The sequence below is a fragment of the Takifugu flavidus genome, chromosome 7, assembly GCF_003711565.1.
Source record: "Takifugu flavidus isolate HTHZ2018 chromosome 7, ASM371156v2, whole genome shotgun sequence".
Taxonomy (NCBI): Eukaryota; Metazoa; Chordata; class Actinopteri; order Tetraodontiformes; family Tetraodontidae; genus Takifugu; species Takifugu flavidus.
The window spans coordinates 2,036,724-2,056,877 of record NC_079526.1 but is presented as its reverse complement, the minus strand read 5'-3'; the positions used below and the strand labels follow the sequence as shown (position 1 = coordinate 2,056,877).

At 46.8% G+C, this 20,154-nt stretch overlaps 1 protein-coding gene, 1 long non-coding RNA gene and 2 pseudogenes across 6 annotated transcripts; 2 read left to right on the top strand and 2 right to left on the bottom strand.

The window, feature by feature from the left end:
- LOC130528921 (uncharacterized) lies at positions 1-4,957 on the bottom strand. Of its 5 annotated transcripts, XR_008951438.1 has the most exons (7): positions 4,852-4,957; positions 3,583-3,709; positions 3,376-3,507; positions 2,316-2,715; positions 1,897-2,050; positions 1,483-1,636; positions 1-824 (listed from the first exon to the last, which is right to left on the bottom strand). XR_008951438.1 is itself a non-coding variant. In XM_057038748.1 (6 exons), the coding sequence occupies exons 1-6, from the start codon at positions 4,929-4,931 to the stop codon at positions 734-736; spliced, it is 984 nt and encodes a 327-aa protein (XP_056894728.1). In that variant the 5' UTR covers positions 4,932-4,956; the 3' UTR covers positions 1-733. The 5 variants fall into 5 exon arrangements, 4 of the variants coding, with proteins under 4 accessions (XP_056894728.1, XP_056894729.1, XP_056894730.1 ...); XM_057038748.1 differs by lacking the exon at positions 1,897-2,050 and having other exon boundaries at positions 4,852-4,956; XM_057038749.1 differs by lacking the exon at positions 1,897-2,050 and having other exon boundaries at positions 2,316-2,691; positions 4,852-4,956.
- Positions 4,958-7,970: 3,013 nt separating this feature from the next.
- Positions 7,971-8,089, bottom strand: LOC130529370 (5S ribosomal RNA; annotated as a pseudogene).
- Positions 8,090-8,422: 333 nt separating this feature from the next.
- On the top strand, positions 8,423-8,531 carry LOC130529377 (5S ribosomal RNA; annotated as a pseudogene).
- Positions 8,532-18,715: 10,184 nt separating this feature from the next.
- On the top strand, positions 18,716-19,850 carry LOC130528927 (uncharacterized). The gene is made up of 2 exons (XR_008951453.1): positions 18,716-18,779; positions 18,910-19,850. It is a non-coding gene; the product is annotated as an uncharacterized LOC130528927 (long non-coding RNA).
- Positions 19,851-20,154: the final 304 nt, after the last annotated feature.

Sequence of the window (20,154 nt, the reverse complement as noted above, 5' to 3'; positions counted from 1 at the left end):
TGAAGTTATATATAAAGAATTTTATCCATTTTATTGAAAACAGATTATCACATAACATCTCACAACTCATTGAGGGACGTATAAAGAGAGAGTAAAAAGAAACCACACTCAACAGCTGCTTGTAGAACACCATTTTTTGTAGTACACCTTTATGAGAAAAAATAATTTTAAGGTTAATATTTTATATGATATTCGGATATTAAATGTAACACAAAACACTGGGAATTGTTTTGACAGGCACTGGAGCCCTACTAGGATTTAGTCAAAGAACTTTTTGAAAGCAGCAAAACATGCTGAAATTAGCACCACTCTGCAGCATTTTGGTGTAACAGAAAACATCCACGACCTGTCTGAGTTTGTGACCCCAGGGAACAATGTTGCCATTGGACTCCGATTCATTGGATAGTGCTAGAGCAAGTTAGCTGTCAGAATGTTTGACCACACTGTATTTTCACTTCAGTCAATCCCAACACAAAAAAATTAAAATTAAACAAACACTGCCCTTATGATATCCCCTCATCTCAAAAGATCGCACAAACAAAACTATTTTTTTTGTTTCAATTTTCAATTCAATTTAAAAAATGTTTTAATATTTTTTTTAGTTTCAAAACAAAAGAGTGAAATGAAAGAATGAACCATACACAGACTCAAATCCTGTGTGCTGCATTTAACTGAGCAGTCCCTGCCTCTGTGCACTTGTAGGGAGTCTTTATTGGGCATATGGGCCACCAACTCATAGAGGTCCATTCCTATAATCTTGTAACTGCCTCTGTGGTGTCTGGACTCTTGTACTTCCCGGCACTCTGAGCTCTCTACCGTGGTTTCTATTGAATAACAGAGCAGTTATCACTCAATGTCCATGCAGGATTTCTGTCTTCTATTACTAAACATTTCTGTGATGAATGCAAAAAATGGACAGAACAATTATAGGCAACAATTAAATATACAGTGATCCCTCGCTATATCGCGTTTCATCTTTCACGGCTTCGCTGCTTCACAGATTTTTTTTGTGAGTCGTTCATTGCAGTTCTCAAATATAATCGAAGGTGGCATATCCGTTTATAAAAATCTTCTTGCTCAGAAAAAGAAAGAGCGCCAACAACTACCCATAACAATGTTCTTCTCTCGGAGAAAGACTCCTGCGCCTTCAGTAGAAACAGACGCTACAGCGGAGCGGAGTCAGGACGAAGAGGCACAGCTGGGACTGGAAACACGCGAGTGACAATGTTTCCAACCTTGTATTACTATATTAAAATTATTGTTTTAAACAAATTTTGGGCTTTAAAACAGGTTTTGATTTTTGGTTTCATTCTATAGTTCAGTATTGCATTGTAAAATAATAAAAAAAAAATAAAGCTGACTACTTCACGGATTTCACTTTTCGCGTGTTATTTTTGGAACGCAACTCCCGCGATGAACGAGGGATCACTGTATAGCTAGAAATTCAACTTTTCATTGCACTACTGTATAGTGAATAATCACCTCCTTGTTAGTTGTGCCAGAGTGATGTATCTGTAATTTGGTGGTTCCAGGCTCCTCATTAGGCCGTAGTAAAGGTCTTGACTTCTTTCTATGGATGTTCTTGTCATGGAAAGCTTGTACTTCAACAGTTCAATGACGGCCATCCCAGGTATCCCTGAAGAACAGGCATCATACAAACAATAAACAAAGAATGAGACCATATAATATTTGTTGCTTTACATCATCTTACATTTATCTGAGATCATTTTTATTTCATATTCCTTTGACGGAACTTCCATAAACATCACAACTGCAATACTAAGCCCTGCTAATTATTTGCAGCCTATTGCAACTGCAATGGAGAAGCAAAATACATTTTTGAATAATAATGGTCCCCTAATTGGGACAACAGTGAATGTAATTATATATACTTGCATTCAGCTATTGACACTTGTTTTGCCCAATTCAGTCTCCATTATGTTAATGTCTTCTGGGAGGAGTTTCTACTGATTTTTCTGCCATTCGGTGCAGATGAAAACACATGTGACCCCTGGAGCTGGGTCTGGGTAGGCCATGATCCCCACTGACTCTAAACCAGAAACATTTATGCCAACTGCATGTCTTCAGTGGAAGACACTAAAAACCAAATCAGAAAGTAATTCACTGCATTATCACATACTCTACATCAGGCCAGTATAGTCTACATTTGTTCTTAGTATTGCAGGGATATTTAATCCCTCTAATCAAATAAACATTTACAACTACAATGAAACATCTTTCCTTCTTCCCAGACAAAAATAGGTAAGGTTGAATACCTGATGTGTTATGTCGAAATGAGTAATGAATATACTAACCATCATTATGGGTGTCAGCAAGACAGTAAGGCTGAGTCTGAACCGCTGCTTCTTTTAAAATCTTTTCTAATACACTGGGTCTCCTGGAGGTACAACTGCTCTGTGACCTGCAGGGGGAGGTGCTTCTGCTGTTTGTTGGACATGTGTGATTGACGGTAGCGGAGGAAACGCTGTAGCAGTCATCTGAGAAATGTCTGGAGTAATTAGCATCATCTTTGCCCTCTGTTAAATCCTCTTTGTGTCCTTGTTGTTGGAGCTGCTCTGATATCTGACTGCTGTCTTGCTCCATGGTGCTTGCTTCCACAAAGTCACTTTGATAATTTGACCACTCCTCCTCCTCCTCCTCCTCCTCCGATGCTGCCTTCTTCACCACCTCCTTCGGGGTTGCAGGAATTTCTCTCTGAATAAAAAAAAAAAAATATAATCTGCATTTCAGAAATAAGAGGAATTGATTTTGGTTGTTAATGTTTGATTGTTTAGTTAATGGTGGCCAAAGATCACAGCAAACTACTGATCATGTACAAAGGTTGTATCTGATTTTTTTGCAAAAGAAAAATCACTTACAGGAGATTTTCCTCACAAATTGTTAGCAGCACAATGAAAAACTGTGGTCAAGGCAGGCCACCTACTGCCCATAATTAACTGTTGCTAACCCACCTGCTTCGCTGCAGCAAAACAATCAAAGGGCAGGATCGGGGTTCACACTCACACCAGTTACCAAGCTGGTGAATGCAATGAGTGAGGCACCTCTGATCTCTTTAAAGAATTTTGTGCTTTTGCTGAGAACTGCTGATACAATGTTTAATATTGTTTTCATACACACAGATGCCAACTGCATGTTGAGACTGTTGCTGCCAGGTGAATGAGGTTTTTTCAACAACCTTCTCTCTCCTCCCTGTTACACTGACAAAAATGGCATATTTGAGAGACACTTGTTGTTTGGACTAAACATTAAAAGGAATGTGTGCAATGGTCCATACGTGTAAGTAGGAGAGTACGTTAAATACGTGTCTTTCCATTGTGGTTAGCATATACAGTATATACACACACCGGTATTTACCTCTGAAGAAGTCCCCACCGCTGTCTGGGGCTTCATGGCAGCATCGGTATTTGTTCGCTCACCACCAGAGCTGACAGAGGAAAGGTCATCCAAACCATCGAGTTCGGCATCAAGACGAGCTTGTATAGGAATCTAAACAAACCAAAACCAAAATACACCTTGTAATTGTTTAAAAAATGCACAAGTATCACTTAAGTTGTAACTTACTGAATGTGGCCAAGTTTTGGAGCTGTTGGTTTGATTCTTGTAAGAAGTCAGCAGTGACTCAGCTCGTTCCAAAGCAGAGCTACGACTGCTTCTTTCCCACATCGTCAGCCCCGTTGTAGCTGATAACCTGCAATAAGGAGTTAGACAGGATCTGGTCAAATATCATCAAATATGTTATATTGTTGAAGCAAAACAAAAAAATAAAAATCTCTTCCTCGCCCTCCTGGGCGGTGCCTCCTTCCTTCAGACTCGGGTCCTCTACCAGAGGCCTGGGAGTCTGAGGGTTCTGCGCAGGATCTTAGCTGTTCCTAGGACTGCGCTCTTCTGGACAGAGATCTCTGATGTGGTTCCTGGTATCTGTTGGAGCCATCTACTCAGGTTGGGTGTTACTGCCCCTAGTGTCCCAATTATTACTGGGACCACTGTTGCCTTCATACCCCACATTCTCTCCATCTCCTCATTCAGCCCTTGATACTTCTCCAGCTTCTCGTGTTCCTTCTTCCTGATGTTGCTATCACGTGGGATTGCTACATCTATCACCACCACCACTGTCTTCTGGTGTTTATCAATCACCACTAAGTCAGGCTAGTTGGCCACCACCATCTTGTCAACCTGGATCTGGAAGTCCCACAGGATCTTGGCCTGCTTGTTTTATATCACTGTCGGGGGTGTCTTCCACCTGGACCCAGTCCATACTGAGTGCAGATGTTCCTGTACACTATGTCAGCCACCTGGCCAGATTAAGGGTCCTTTTTTATGAGGACTGTCCAGCCCTGGGTTAGCCACTCTGGGTTGTTTCTCCATGAACGCTGCCAGTCAGGTTCTTAAACCCAGAGGTGAGAATCCTGTGAGGCCCTGGTGCTGTCCAGCTCTTCATTTTGGACACTATTGTTTGGATGTCTGCTAAGGTTTCACTCCTTCCCCACATTAGCAAACTCGTGCTCCCCACATATTCCACACCTCTTTTTCCCTCTTGCAAAATTTGGCTATGTGCCCAAACTCCTGGCAGTTAAAGCCCGTCATCGGTTTTCCACCCATCACCATAAACCAAAAACAAACCTTTATAGTTTCAGTATCTTTTTTCTCAAACACTTTTGTCATTCTTCTAGCATTTTGATTCCTTTATTTCTCACTCTCACACATCAGTTCTGTAATGCTTACCCCTCGAGCCATCATCCTCACTAAAATCTACACAATAACAGTCCGTCTCTCCCCCTTTTCTTTCTGATCACAAGTCCAAATTTTAAAATCTATGTTATTGATAGTTACCCACCTAGCGTTCTCCTCCGTCTTACGTTACTCTTCTTCTTCTTCGGGTTTAACGGTAGTTTGCATCCATGTTGCTGCATTACTGCCCCCTCTGCTCGCCTGTCTCATTTAACCGTCCCTCATCCATTCAGAATTGATTGTTGTCAATTTCTTCTAGAGGAACCGAACTGTGCAACGAACGTGTAAATGAAAAGAGTTTCCTCAACAATTTGGTGACCAGAAAGAAGAAAATTGGAAACAAAGATAAAAACATCCACCAGTGGTTTCAGATAAGAGGTGAGCAGAATAATTTCAATAAAATTCTGCATATTGGACTTCAAAAGCCTTTTGTATTAATGTCAAATGATGGAACAAAGTTGAATAAATCTGATTCAAATGAATCACATAACTTGAATACTAAAATACTTAAATTAACGGTTAAAGTTTGTCAAAATGTGGTTAGAGTCCAATTAAAGCGATGGTTAGTTTGTCCATCAGTAACAGTGGTCAGACTCCACTGGAAATTAAGGGTTAAAGGCCCACCGTTTTCTGAGAAAACATATTGTCTAAATAAATACTTTGTGGGGCTGGTTCCCAATCAGCAGATATTAAAGAGGGGAACAATTGTCTCCTTGCCTGAGTGGTTCTGTGGGAATATTGGAGTTGTCCAGTTTTGGCATTGAGGTTATTGGACTAGTTTAAAAATTAGTTTTGTGTTGGGGAGGACCCTCAATGTATTGGTGCAGTACACATGGAGTGTCCTTTAGAATATTCCAAAAAACAACACTGGCTTGGGCATTGCGTTCACTCCAGTTCAAACCCTATGCCTGTATAATTAACTGTAAGAATGCTGAGTTTTGTTGAGAAATGAACATGGATCACGACTTAAAAATTGAAAAAGGAAACATCTTAAAGTGGAATATTTCCACCCGACAGAACCACTGCCCTCATAATGACCACATATAAAAGGAGTCTGAACATCTGGAATGTGAATACAAATTTAAATTTCACAGGAAAATGATGGAATAAACAAGATAAAATGATTCTCTGGTTAAAAATAATGGCCGGTGCAAAGGAATTACAGAAAACACGACACCAAGGGGAAGAGCGTGACATAATGATAAACACACAAGAGGAGGAACCTGATTTGATGCATCCTTCTCCATATGATGGAATGCCATCGGCACCCCAGACCCTTCTCAGTGTCCAATAGTGGAACTATCAGGATTAGTTGACATAAATACTGTTCAGCCAGCTGATGCTGAAGGAGCTAAATCCAAGTTACTGGTAAAAGCTGCTGATAATGTGTTAGAGTGAAAGACAGAATTGGAAACTCAGCTGAAATATTTAGAAGAAAAGCATTAATAGGACATACGACACACAACTGGGTGAGTCCACCTCGCGATTAGAGGACACATTAAGAAAAAGAAAAAGACACGAAGGAAGACATGAAAAGAAAGAAAACTAGAAATGAGACAGCAGACACAACTGACTGAACAAGAGGGAGTGAAACACACTCACAATCGTACTCCAGTTTCAACACCACAGATATAGGTGCAGAAAGTGTAGTTTATTAATGGCTCTGGAGGCGAGACTTAGCGAACTTGAGACAATTTTTCTGCAGCTTGGAGTTGTCTGGAGTTGCGTCAGTTAGCCAGACGGTAACTGCTGCAGAGTTGCCTAGCGTAGCTACAGCTAGCGGTCCCCCGGCAGAAGCCGAGCAGCCGGCTAGCCAGGGCGGCTGTTTGACGGTTCGCAGGAAGCATAGCCCAAACCAAAGGCCCACGGTGCACCACCAACCACTTCCCGTGGCTAACCGCTTTTCCCCACTCAGCGACACACCCGCTGAGAAACCGACCCTGGTAATTGGCAACTCTGTTTTGCGCTACGTGAAGCCGACTCCAGCAACCACAGTCAAGTGCATTCCGGGGGCCAGAGCGGGCGACATAGAAGCCAATTTATGGCTGCTGGTGAAACGTGAACGTAAATTCGGTAAAGTTATCATCCACGTCGGAGCAAACGACACCCGGCTTCGTCAGTCGGAGGTCACCAAAATTAACATAGAGTCGGTGTGCAGCTACGCAAAAACGATGTCGGACTCTGTAGCATTCTCTGGTCCCCTCCCCAATCTGGCCAGCGATGAGATGTTTAGCCGCATGTCATCGCTTCGTCGCTGGCTGTCACGGTGGTGCCCCGAAAACCAGGTGGCCTTTATAGAGAATTGGAGCACTTTTTGGGGAAAACCTGGTCTGATTAGGAGAGACGGTGCCCATCCCACACGGGAGCCTCTCTCATTTCTAGTAACTTGGCTAATTTTATTAGACCCAAAGTAACCTGACAATCCAGGGTCCAGACCAGCATGCAGAGTTGTAGTCTTACACACCTCTCTGCTGCTTCCACAGAACCCTCATCCACCAACAATAACATATTTAACACTATAGAGGTAGTCTCTGTTCCACGGTTAAAAGTTCACCAAGCACAGAGCAGGGGAGCGGTCAATCACCATAATCTTATTAAAATTAATACCAAAGCACAACTTGGAGAAACTAATATCACAATTAAATGTGGACTGTTAAATATTAGATCTCTTTTGTGTAAATCCCTGTTAGTGCACGACTTGATAGCGGATCATCACATTGATTTATTCTATCTTACTGAGACCTGGCTTCAGGAGGAGGAGTATGTTAGCTTAAATGAATCTACTCCTCCTACCCATCTTAATTATCATATTCCACGTGTTACTGGTCGAGGAGGGGGAGTGGCAGCAATCTATCACTCCAAGTTATTAATTAATCCTAGACCAAAATATGGTTCGAGTTCATTTAAAAGCCTGACTCTTGGCATCACCCATCTGAACTGGAGGACAGAAAAGCCACTTTTGTTTGGAGTTGTATATCGGCCCCCTGCTGGACCACATTCGGAGTTCCTATCTGAGTTCTCTGATTTCTTATCTGACTTGGTCCTTGGTCCCAAATGTGCCACAAAATGCAAAATGTTACGCGTAAATGTTGACTTTAACTGCAAATGTTAAATCTAATCTTAATGATAAACTGAAATGTCTGAAGTATACTGAGAAGTCAATAATATCTGGCTGGATAATTATCAGTAGCATCAGCGGCCTCTGCTGGCCCCGTGCAAAAAGCTTACTGCACCTGGTATTCCCAGGCGGTCTCCCATCCAAGTACTAACCAGGCCCGCTCCTGCTTAGCTTCCGAGATGAGACGAGATCGGGCTTTCTCAAGGTGGTATGGCCGTAAGTGAGGGAGGAACCTATTTGAGGCCTCTTCATATGCAACAGTCACCATTAAACACTGTCAAAAGTTCCAGCATAGACATTCTGCTGAGTTGCATTGATTCAACACTGTTCTTTTTGTGTGACACTCATTTCTTTGCTCATATTGAAGCACAAGCCTGTTTCAGAAAATGTCCTCACCACTGTCCTATGGACTACCTATAGAGCAGTGCAGCCTGGACAGCAAATATAAGTCAGCCGCGCTCTTTGTCTTGTTTTAAAATGATTCAATTGAGACAGAGGGTAAAAGGAAGTTTGAGTAGATTATCTTCAAAAGGCCATTTTCTTGGTCTCGCTCTCGCTTACGGCCATACCACCCTGAGAACACCTGATCTCGGATGCTAAGCAGGATTGCGCCTGGTTAGTACTTGGATGGGAGACTGCCTTGGAATACCAGGTGCTGTAAGGTTTTTGCACTTCTCCACTGGGCCAGCAGAGGCCACTGGTGCCACTTAAATCCAGACAACGTGTATAAGTGTCCACTCCAATCTGCATTGATGTCCAGTTGGCAACGTGTTCAATTCAATCAAATCCAAACACTGCGCTGTTGTGTAGTACCACACGTACTGTAAGGGAAAAGTGCTCGAGGCAGAACCCAGTGAGACCACTGAAGCAGAAACCATCATGTCCTTGAAGGGAAAATTCACAAAATCCAAAAAAGGAAATAGACTGTGAGCCCTCATAAAAAGAAATGATTGGGACCTTACCAGAAATAGACATTAATTTCTCAGAGGGGCTTCTGTAGTAAGGCCAAACATACAGAGTCCCAAGTAAGTTCTCACAGAAGGTAATCAGTGTGTTTTCACAAAAATATTTAAGTGATTTCTCAGAAGATAAATAACACAACACAAATGAAGAAAAGACACGCCCATTACAGATACTTCTTATGTAGATACCTCAGTTGAAAATGCTACCTCATTATCTGAGGAAGAAACAGTCTCCAGTAATGGAACATCTGAGGGTACATCCTCTGAAGCTGACAGCCAATCATCAGAGGGTGTCTCCAGTAGTGACTACTCTGATGACACCACTTCTGAAAACAGCAGCAAATTATCTTCTGAAAAGACAAGCCTGTTGTCTCTAAATGGTTTGACAAAGTCTGCAGGCGTATAAACTCGCAGTTCATGTTTAGCTTATGAGAACAATCATCCAGATGTATGTGTTGCTCTCACCAGTGTTTTCAGTGTAAATCACCATCGTAATTATACAGAAAATAATCAGCCACCTTCTCTCAGTGTTTCTTTTTTCGTCTGCTACTATAAACTAAAATCTGTACATTTTCCATCTCTGTGAGACAAGTTCCTATCACAAGAAATTTGCCATCAATCTTTATTTATATAGCCTCTCTTACAATCAAAATTGTTTCTAGCTGCTTTCCAGAATCCCAGGGCCTGACCCCCAACAAGCAACAATGGCCAGGAAAAACTCCCCTTTAACAGGAAGAAACTTTGAGCAGGACCAGGCGCATGTAGGGGGACCCTCCTGCTGATGGCCAGCGGGGTAGAGAGAGAGGAGAAGGGGGAAGACAAGTAGAGGAGAGAATAGGCAGAGATCAGGGAAATACATTAATAGCACAAGCTGCTGCTATACGATTAGAGTGGGTCAGCAGGATCGGAGGTCGGGTGCAGTTAGGACCCAAATGCAGCACTCTGAAAAGCTGGACCGTAGTAAAGACTTTTATTAACCCACGGGCAAACAGGAACTCAGGCAGACCAGGAAACACAGGAAAGAGTCCGTTCCTCCGGCTCTGGGCCCGCACAAAGTCTAGGAGTTGCAGGCTCGGGGAGTGGGGCAAGCAGCAGCGAAGTCGGGGCCGGGCGGAGAAGTCTAAACCAGGTGAGCAGACAGGAACCAGAGACGCTGAGGCAGAAGTCGTAGTCAGGGGCAGAAAGCAGGTAGGTTGTCCGGGGAACAGGCAAGGCAGGCAGAACGAAGACAGGCAGGGTCGGCAACGGGCAATCCGGCAGGGAAACAACGCTGGAAAGTCTTGCATGAACGCAGAGGAACAATCTGGCACTGAGTGAGTGTGAGGCTGGAGAATATATAAACTGGTAGGTGAGCTGATTGATGAGTGAGGGCAGGTGTGTGATCAGTGAGTGAGAGCAGGTGTGTGATCAGAGGGTGTGGTGTGACCAGGGCAGTGGAAAAGTACTGGGACAGGAGGGAACTGGAGAAAAGGGGCTGTGACAGAACCCCCTCTCAAGGGACGGCCCCTGACGTCCCAAAAACAAAGACCAAGCTGAGCCGGGTGGGTGGAGGGGCCCTGGAGGAGGGCTAAAATTCTTCCGAGGCCTCCGTCTCAGCTTCCTCCTCGTCGCTGGAAGCCTCGGATGACAGGGAGGACAGAGTCTCTAAATTGGCACCGCCACCAGCATTGGGGATCTTGGAGGGCTGGTCAGGGTGACAGTGATGGAACTCGCGGATGAGCTGCGCGGATGAGCTGCGCCCAGGATGTGACGGGCCGGGACCCACGACCTCTCCTCTGGGCCATATCCCTCCCAGTTGACGAGATACTGTAGACCCCTTCCACGGTGGTGGGAGCGCAGCAGGCGGCGAACTGTGAAGGCAGGACCCCCACCAATAATCCGTGGAGGTGGTGGCGGCTGAGAAGCCGGCATCAACGGACTCTCTCGAACCGGCTTGATCCTGGAGACATGGAAGGTTGGGTGGATCCGCATGGCCCGGGGCAGCTTGAGCCTGACAGCCGCAGGGTTGATGACCTTCTCGATAATAAACGGCCCGATGAATTTAGGAGCCAGCTTCTTTGACTCCACCCTTAAGGGAAGGTCTCGGGTCGAGAGCCATACCTTCTGCCCCACCAGGTAAGTGGGAGCCCGGGAGCGACGGCGGTTGGCTGCCGTCGAGTAACGGTCAGCTGCTCGTAGGAGAGCAGCCCTGGCCTGGGTCCAGGTCTGGCGGCAACGGCGGCGGGATGAAAGCCTCGACGGACGGACAGGAAGCTTCCCTCTCCAGGGCTGGGAACAGCGGCGGCTGGAAGCCATAGGCGCACTGGAAGGGAGACAGTCCAGTGGCGGAGCTGGTTAGGGTGTTGTGGGCATATTCCACCCACAGTAGCTGCTTGGACCAAGTGGAGGGGTGTCTGGACGCCATGCAGCGAAGCGGCGTCTCCATCTCCTGATTCACCCTCTCCGATTGGCCGTTGGATTGAGGATGGAACCCAGAGGACAGGCTTATGGTGGCCCCGATGAGGCTGCAGAACTCCCGCCAGAATACGGACGTGAACTGGGGACCCCGATCAGAGACTACGTCCGACGGAAGGCCGTGGAGCCGAAATATGTGCTGTAGCACCAGTTCAGCAGTCTCCTTGGCCGACGGAAGCTTGGGTAGGGGCACGAAGTGGGCCATCTTGCTGAAACCGGTCTACCACAGTCAGGATAGTGGTGAATCCACTCGACAGTGGCAGACCGGTAACAAAGTCCAGAGAATATGGGACCAGGGTCGATGTGGCACAGGCAGAGGTTGCAGGTAACCGGCAGGGGCCTGGCGGGAGGACTTGTGCAGACTGCAGATCGGGCAGGCGTTGACAAACTCTCTGGTGTCCGCCTCTAAAGTGGGCCACCAGAACCGCCGCTGCAGGACCTCTTTAGTGCGCTGAATCCCTGGGTGGCAAGTGAGCCGGGAGCCGTGGGCCCATTGTAGGACGTCAGACCTCAGACTGTCCGGGACAAACAGGCGGTCAGGAGCTGGGACCAGGTTGGTTCTCCAGGGCAGCCTTTACACGCTCCTCCACCTCCCAGGTGAGAGAACCCACAGGCAGGGAGCAGGAAGAATGGTGTCTGGGTTGAGGGCAGTGTCTGCTGTTCCCAGGAACTGGCGAGATAGCGCGTCAGGCTTGACGTTGCGGGAGCCCGGCCGATAGGAGAGGGAAAAGTTGAACCTGGTAAAGAACAGGGACCACCTGGCCTGACGGGAGTTCAGTCTCTTAGCCGACCGGATGTACTCCAGGTTCTGTGGTCCGTCCAAACCAGGAAGGGCAATTTAGTCCCCTCTAACCAGTGACGCCATTCCTCCAACACCAGTTTCACCACCAACAGTTCTCGGTTCCCAATGTCATAATTCCGTTCTGCCGGAGACAGACGTCAGGAGAAGAAGGCACAGGGGTGCATCTTCTGGTCATCAGCAGAGCGTTGAGAGAGAACGGCGCCGACCCCCACATCAGAAGCATCGACCTCTACTATGAAGTGCCTTTCAGGGTCAGGAACCAGGAGAATGGGAGTGAGGTGAAACGGGCCTTGAGGTTCTGGAATGCCTCCTCGGCAGCCTGCGACCAACGGAAGGGTACCTTGGAGGAGGTGAGAGAAGTGAGCGGAGCGGCCACGGTGCTGTATCCCCGGATGAACCTTCGGTAGAAGTTGGCGAATCCCAGGAACTGTTGCAGCTGTCTCCGGGACTCTGGGACGGGCCAGGAGGTGACGGCAGAGACCTTGGAGGGGTCCATCTCCACACTGCCTTGACCGATAATGTATCCCAGGAAAGAGACGGAGGTAGCATGGAACTCACACTTCTCGGCCTTGACAAACAGCGAGTTCTCCAGCAGGCGTTGGAGGATGGCCTGGACATGATGCACGTGTTCCTCCTTGGAACGGGAGAAGATCAGGATGTCGTCCAGGTAGACAAACACAGTCTTGTTGAGCATGTCTCTCAAAACGTCATTAATGAGTGCCTGGAATACGGCCGGGGCATTAGTAAGGCCGAAAGGCATGACCAGGTACTCATAGTGTCCAGTGGGTGTGTTGAAGGCGGTCTTCCACTCGTCCCCCTCCCGGATCCGGACTAGGTGGTAGGCGTTGCGGAGATCCAACTTGGTGAAGACCACGGCCCCCTGAAGCAGCTCAAAGGCTGAAGCGATGAGTGGGAGAGGGTATCGATTCTTGACCGTGATCTCATTGAGGCCCCTGTAGTCGATGCAGGGCCTCAGGGACCCGTCCTTCTCCACAAAGAAGAACCCTGCCCCAGCAGGCGATGAGGAGGGACGGATAATCCCGGCAGCCAGAGCATCATTAATGTAGACCTCCATGGCCTCTCTTTCTGGCGCAGACAGTGAGTAGAGACGACCCTTGGGAGGCGTGGTGCCGGGCTGAAGGTTTATGGCGCAGTCGTAGGGTCGATGAGGGGGCAGAGAGAGGTAGCCTTAGCCTTGCTGAACACCTCCCGGAAGTCATGGTACTCGGAGGGTACCGCAGACAGGTCGGGGGCCGGAATGGATTTGACTGATAATAGAGGCGCGGCAGCTTGAGGCAGACCTGGTGACAGGAGGAACTCCACCCCAGAATGGAACCCGTCGCCTAGTCAATGTGGGGGTTGTGACGACGACGGAGCCAGGGGTAACCAAGGATGAGTGGGAGGTGAGGTGACTTCAGGACGTGGAATTGTATGGTCTCGTGGTGGTTGCCCAACAGAAGCATGTGGATGGGCGTGGTCTGGTGAGTGACAGTCCCTAGGAGATGGCATCCAGGGCGCTGGCAGGAACTGAATGTGGTAACGGAACCCGGTCGATACCCAGCTGGACGGCGAGCTCCTCATCGATCAGGCTGACATCAGCCCCGGAGTCTATGAAGGTGGCGAGGGGTGTGAGCCCCCCGCCAACAGAAGCTGGACGTGAAACAATGGCCGTGGGCAGGGGGCCGAGTCTTGAGTCGGCTCAGCAGTCCACCCTGTCTACTGCTGAGCCCTCCCCTTTTACTGGGCAACGAGAGACAAAGTGCCCAGCCTGTCCGCAGTAGAGACAGAGGTTCCCCTGTCGTCGTCGCTCTCGCTCCGCCGGAGTCAGGCTGGTGTGTCCCACCTGCATGGGTTCGGCCCCCCCGGATGCGGGCCCTGTGAGAAGGTTGGAGGCGGCTGGAGATCCTTGCAGGCGGGCAGACGGCCGGTGCTCCGCCTCTCCCTGGCGTAGCTCTCTTCTCCTTGCCTGGACGCGCCTGTCCAGCCTTGAAGTCAGGTTGATGAGTCCATCAAGGGAGGGCGGAAGATCAAAAGGAACCAACGCATCCTTTATATATGGCGCTAGCCCATTGAGGAAGGCGTCGCACTGGGCTGCTGGGTTCCAGTCACTGAGCCGGGCCCGGGTACGGAAGTCGATAGCTTAGTCAGCAATGGACCGACTTCCCTGCTTCATGCTCATGAGTCCCCCGGTGGCATCCGGACCCAGAGAAAACAGGCCCAAAAACCTTCCGAAGCTCCGCAGAGAAGGCCTGGAAAGAGGAGCAGGAGCGGGTGTGCCCCTCTCCCACTCTGCCGTTCCCCACAGGCGTGCCCTGCCAGTCAGGTGATTGATGGTAAAGGCGACCTTCGCCGCCTCCAAGGCAAAGGTGTAGGGCTGCAGAGCGAACAGGATTGAACAGTTCGTGATGAACGGGTTGCAGCCCTCTGGGTCCCCAGAATAACGCTCTGGGGTTCCCACCCGGGGCTCTGGAGCAGTGCCTGGTGGGGGAGCAGGAACCGGAGGAGGAGGAGCTGGAGCAGGAACCGGAGCGGCCGGTTGCGACACAGAGACCACCAGCTGTTGGACCTGGGTGGCTACTGACCTTAATGCCTGCTCCAGGGCCGACGCTGTCTCCCGAGCCTCTGCAGCATTGGAGGCTAGCTGGGCCTCAAATTGTTGGAGCCTTCCCTCCACTTGGCCCAAACGAGACTGAGGTGGTGACGAGTGTGCTGGGTCCATGTTTGGCCAGATTGTACTGTGACGGGTGCAGTTAGGACCCAAATGCAGCACTCTGAAAAGCTGGACCGTAGTAAAGACTTTTATTAACCCACGGGCAAACAGGAACTCAGGCAGACCAAGAAACACAGGAAATAGTCCGTTCCTCTGGCTCTGGGCCCGCACAAAGTCTAGGAGTTGCAGGCTCGGGGAGTGGGGTGAGCAGCAGCGAAGTCGGGGCCGAGCGGAGAAGTCTAAACCAGGTGAGCAGACAGGAACCAGAGACGCTGAGGCAGAAGTCGTAGTCAGGGGCAGAAAGCAGGTAGGTTGTCCGGGGAACAGGCAAGGCAGGCAGAACGAAGACAGGCAGGGTCAGCAACGGGCAATCCGGCAGGGAAACAACGCTGGAAAGTCTTGCATGAACGCAGAGGAACAATCTGGCACTGAGTGAGTGTGAGGCTGGAGAATATATAAACTGGTAGGTGAGCTGATTGATGAGTGAGGGCAGGTGTGTGATCAGTGAGTGAGAGCAGGTGTGTGATCAGAGGGTGTGGTGTGACCAGGGCAGTGGAAAAGTACTGGGACAGGAGGGAACTGGAGAAAAGGGGCTGTGACAACAGCTATATAGTTGGCCAGACCTGTTGATGAATACAGAAAGATGGGGGAGGGGGAGAAGCAGAGAAACTATACAAGAAAAAACAACATAATCAATGATGGGTTAGGGTTAGAGGAGAGGAAGCCAAGACCCAGTGGGGTGACAGAGGCCTGTCAGGTGATCAAGTTTCTGGACCCCGCCAGCCTTTTTTCTGTTCCGTGTCTCCTGGAGGACTGCTCCTGCTCCCCTTGCAGTCTAGGAGGACTGCCTCTGCCTTCAGTGTCTCGGGGCATGTTCGTGTGGTGAGCGTGTCGCGCCGGACTCCCGAGTCCTCGCGGTCCTGGGGGACTGCTGCGGGTTGAGGACTCACCGGTGTTCCCGGTTCCCAGCAGTCCAGGGGGACTGCGTCTGGTGTGGGGACTCGCCGATGGATGCTGCCTCCCGATCCCCCTGCGGTCCAGGAGGACTGTTTCTGTCATCAATGTGTGCTCCCCTTCCCTGTAAATAAAGCTTTTGACCACTCCACCACTGTGTCCTGGCCTGCGTTCGGGTAATGTATTACAACCCGTTTCGTAACACCTAGAGACTCTGGGTACCACAGGTAAACCAGCATTCTGAGAATGGAGCGGTCTATTGGAATGATAAGGTGTCATTAGCTCATCCAGGTAGGATGGAACTAGGCCTCTGAGGAACTTATGGGTCAGAAGAAGAATTTTAAATATTATAATAAAATTTAATGGGCATAGGTCAAAAGATCAAAGTCCCAATTTAAATACAGGGTTTTTTCATTGTAGTAAACATGAAAGACCTCACAGAAAAGACCTGATTTCCCATATTGCTGCATCCCACTGAAGGTTTCTAAAACCTGATCCAAAAAAAGTACCTGCTAAAATATTACCAGTTAATGTTAATCCTAACATTTAAAAAGGAACAACCAGCAAAACTCTGGTCAGAATACTGACTTTCTACTGCAAGTAAGTGAACTCTCCCCTTTCGCGTAATCTTGGCATTACGGTAATCAATGGCGAGAAGGTGGAGACGCCAGCATAAAGAACTGATCCAAAGCAGAAAGATGACAAAAGCTTTTAGACGTAAACATTGCAGGTGGACCGAGCTTGAAAACGTTCTGGAATACTGGGTCAACACACAGAGAGCAGGCGGCCACGGTGTTTCCGCTGTACAAATCAGACGGAAGGCAAAAGCAATCGCCACCGCGATGAAGATTTTAGAGGTGGGCCATAGGGGAGTTTTAGCTTGTTCATTGTTTTAGTAAAAAAGCATAAACAATGTAATTTATGTGTAGCTGATACAAACGTATATTTCAAGGTAGCTGCATTACAGACACCGTTAGAGAAAAAAAGCATTTACCGATAGAATATATTTGTTTATGTTGCTAAACGGATTAAATTAAAAGAAAAGTTAAAAAATCCTGAGGTGATAAAAATTGGATTTAGGATCTCTGTATAAACATACAAGTGAAAAGAGTGGCTATTGTTTCTTACCTGTCTGTTTGTCACTTGTCAGTGACTCATCTCTTATGGTAATAAAAACATATACTGGTACTGAATGTTTTTGATCTAATTTTTCATATTACTACGTGGGATACCTGCGGCTTATAATCCGGTGCGGCTTGTATAAGTACAAAATTGATTTTCTTTCTAAAATTAGATTATGCGTCTTATAATCAGGTGCGCTCTATAGTCCGGAAATTACGGTAAATGTAACCTTAACAGTGTTTCACCTAAATAAATACATGCAAATCTGCCCTCAAAGGAAGGCGATCGGCAACAGTTAAAGGTGGACCTGGAGCAGACCTGACACAAGGCCCGTGTGTTTGGTGGGAACCGTGAGATTTATCAGTAAGGTTTTTAAGCTGAAAATGATCTCGGAGGCCATAATAAACATGTGCGTGGTTAAACTCCTCAAGGACGAGTCCGAGGAGTCTCTCGGGTGTCTGTGCAAGCTCCTGACCACAGTGGGGAAAGACTTGACACCAAGACTGAAATCGTAAGTAGAGCTGTGTGCAACACACACACACACACCACACACACACACTGTCTACGCATAAACTGAATGAGTGGACTCTTTTCTTCCTTTTATTTTCTTCCTTTTAGCCAAAACTCAACAGCTACTGTGGCCTCATATGCAACCTAATGAAGAAGAAGTTGTCATCAAGAATCAAATTCATGTTGCAGGATGTTTTGGCCCTAAGAGAGGTGAGACTCTTTGAAAGTTAAATCATGAATATATCATGAATATATCTGCAATTTGAATTCTCATCACATCTCATGTGTGGCCTTCAGAACGATTGGGTTCCCCGAAGGACAGATGAAGGACCCAAAACCATTCAGCAGCTTCACCAAGAGGTGAAGCAGGCTGAAGAGAGGGAGCAGCTCCAATTGAAGAAAGCAATTCCAGGGAAGTTCAACCAGGACTTCAGACACAACTGTGATGGAGACCGGAAGCTGCGGTACCATAGGGGCAGCAGCTCAACTTTTGGGTCACCAGAAAAATATGAATGCAGGAGCATGAGAAACACCTGGGGACCGAAACAAAGAGAAACTGTTGTGTACCTGGATGAACAGCTAAACAGAGGAGCACAGATTAAAGATGTCAACAAAATTCCAGGCAAATAACTGAAAAAGCCAAAAGATCGGGTGCATTTTTAAAGCAAGACATCTGGATGGGGTTTTTCATTACTTGTTGCTCTTTGCAGTTGAGCACAAGACCACCCCAAAAGGTGGATCATCAAAGCCCTTATCAGAGTTGATTGCAAAGGAGGTGGAACAAGTGCAGGACCGTGATGAAGAAGAAGTGTATCAAGCACTGAGAAGACTCCTGCAGAACAACTCTGTCAATGATAAAATAGAAGAGTGGATCCAGGTAACTCCTGATGAGAATGACTTTTAAACTGGATTTTTCTAGAGATTGTGATTGTAGGCATGAAACTAACAAATGTTCCTCTCCCCCCTCCCAGAACACCCTCAACAACAGGCAGCGTTCATCAGACGGGTTTCTGAGGGTATGGATGAGAGCAGTGTGCCAGTCAGTCATTGTTGACTGTAAGTGTTCTATAGTGTCATATAGAGGCAGAAAGCTCAGCCTGTTTCTGTCCAAAAACATGATTCATTAGTTTTACTCCACATAGATGTCTGTTTTACATTATGTGAGCACATACACAAAACCAGTCTGTGACACTTTATGGTCCATCATTAGATGTGTTCAGTTCCTTTACAGTGGTGTGAAGAGAGTGTTTGTGTTGTCAGGTGGGGCTTATACGCTGAACACATATGAGCTGCTCCAGAGAGTGAGCCTCTTAAAGAAGTTCATCAAGGATGACCAGAAGCAGCTGGTGGTCCTGAACGTTCTGCAGCAGCTGGTGGTCCACATAGACCAACCTGATGGTAAGTGTCCATCCATCCACCTCAACGGTCATGGCTTTGTTCATTTGAAATTTGAACTACAAATTCAGAAGCCAGTGGTGTTTTTCTATTGACTTATTCCTGTGATTTCTGCTGGTGTGTGTCTGTGTAGGTTTGCTGCGGATGTTTTTTGATGTGCTGTTGGATGAAGAAGTCATCCAGGATGAGACATTTAAGTCCTTTAAGTGGAGGTCATCCACAGTTAATATGACATCCGTGAGCAACTTCTTCACCTGGCTCCAAGAGGCTAACAGACTGTTCAACTGAAGTTGGGGAGCAAAAAAATAATCTTTTTTTTTTTTCAATCTGCATTATTTCATTATCAGTAATATCATCTGTCTGAATAAAATTCAATTCATTTCCAAATACAAGTCCTTAAATATCATTTATGTTTTAGTGAAGTTGGGTAATATAGTCCCGACTGGCACCATTTATCCTAATGTGATAATCATGTTTTACTTTCTAAAGGAGTTTTGGTTTACTGAGGTTGAATGTTCAAGAGAGTTATAAAGATTTACACTAAAACTACCTAAAGAGCACAATCTCTAACAAGTAATAATCATTTATAATGGTTAATGATGATCAAAAGAAAGGCGGAGGGAGACGGAGATAATGAGACAAACAAAAGTCTCCCGAAAGCTAAGACGAGGAAATATGATGAAGCATATATAGCGCTTGGCTTCACTGTGACTACGGTGGGAGACGAGGAAAGACCGGTGTGTTTACGGTGTCTAAAAATGTTGGCAGCGGACAGCATGAAGCCAAATAAATTAAGGCATCACTTAAAGACATTACACCCCAGTCACGTTGATAACCCTAACCCTGGTTAACCTTAACCCTCACTTAAAGACATTACACCCCAGTCACGCTGATAAGCCGCTTGAGTTTTTTCAGCGAAAACGTGTTGAATATTGGCAACAATCATCCCGCTTTGTGAATGCTACTTCAGTAAACCAGCGAGCACAGTTGGCATCATATAGCGTAATTGATGCACTTTAAATCTTTTCTGTTACAGACTAAAAAACAATGTTAATAAAGCTATTCTTTGTTGTACGTTGGTCTATATTTCTTTCTTTTTCTTTGTTTTCCTTAATGTTAATAAGGATACAATGTTATGCAGAGGTGTACTTATAACAATTTCATAGACAAATTATACTAATTATAGTCACGGTGGAGAGTGGGGGCGCGCAAAATGTTTTCTTCTTCCTAGGGGGGGCGTAACAGAAAATAATTGAGAAGCACTGATCTAAGGGCTGTATGACTACTGTAATTACACAGTAAGCTAGTTTAAGGAGGCTATGCAATTACACGCGTTACATATTACACAGGGGGTCAAATTCAATAAGTCAACTAGACA

What these genes read in the sequence shown, in the direction of transcription:
- LOC130528921 (XM_057038748.1), bottom strand. Translation starts at nt 4,931, where the DNA reads ATGCAGCAACATGGATGCAAACTACCGTTAAACCCGAAGAAGAAGAAG. An exon ending in CGGAGGAGAACGCTAGGTGG is followed by an intron (nt 3,710 to 4,851) that starts GTAACTATCAAT and finishes TCCTTATTGCAG; the next exon opens with GTTATCAGCTACAACGGGGC. An exon ending in CGGTGGGGACTTCTTCAGAG is followed by an intron (nt 2,716 to 3,375) that starts GTAAATACCGGT and finishes TTTTTTATTCAG; the next exon opens with AGAGAAATTCCTGCAACCCC.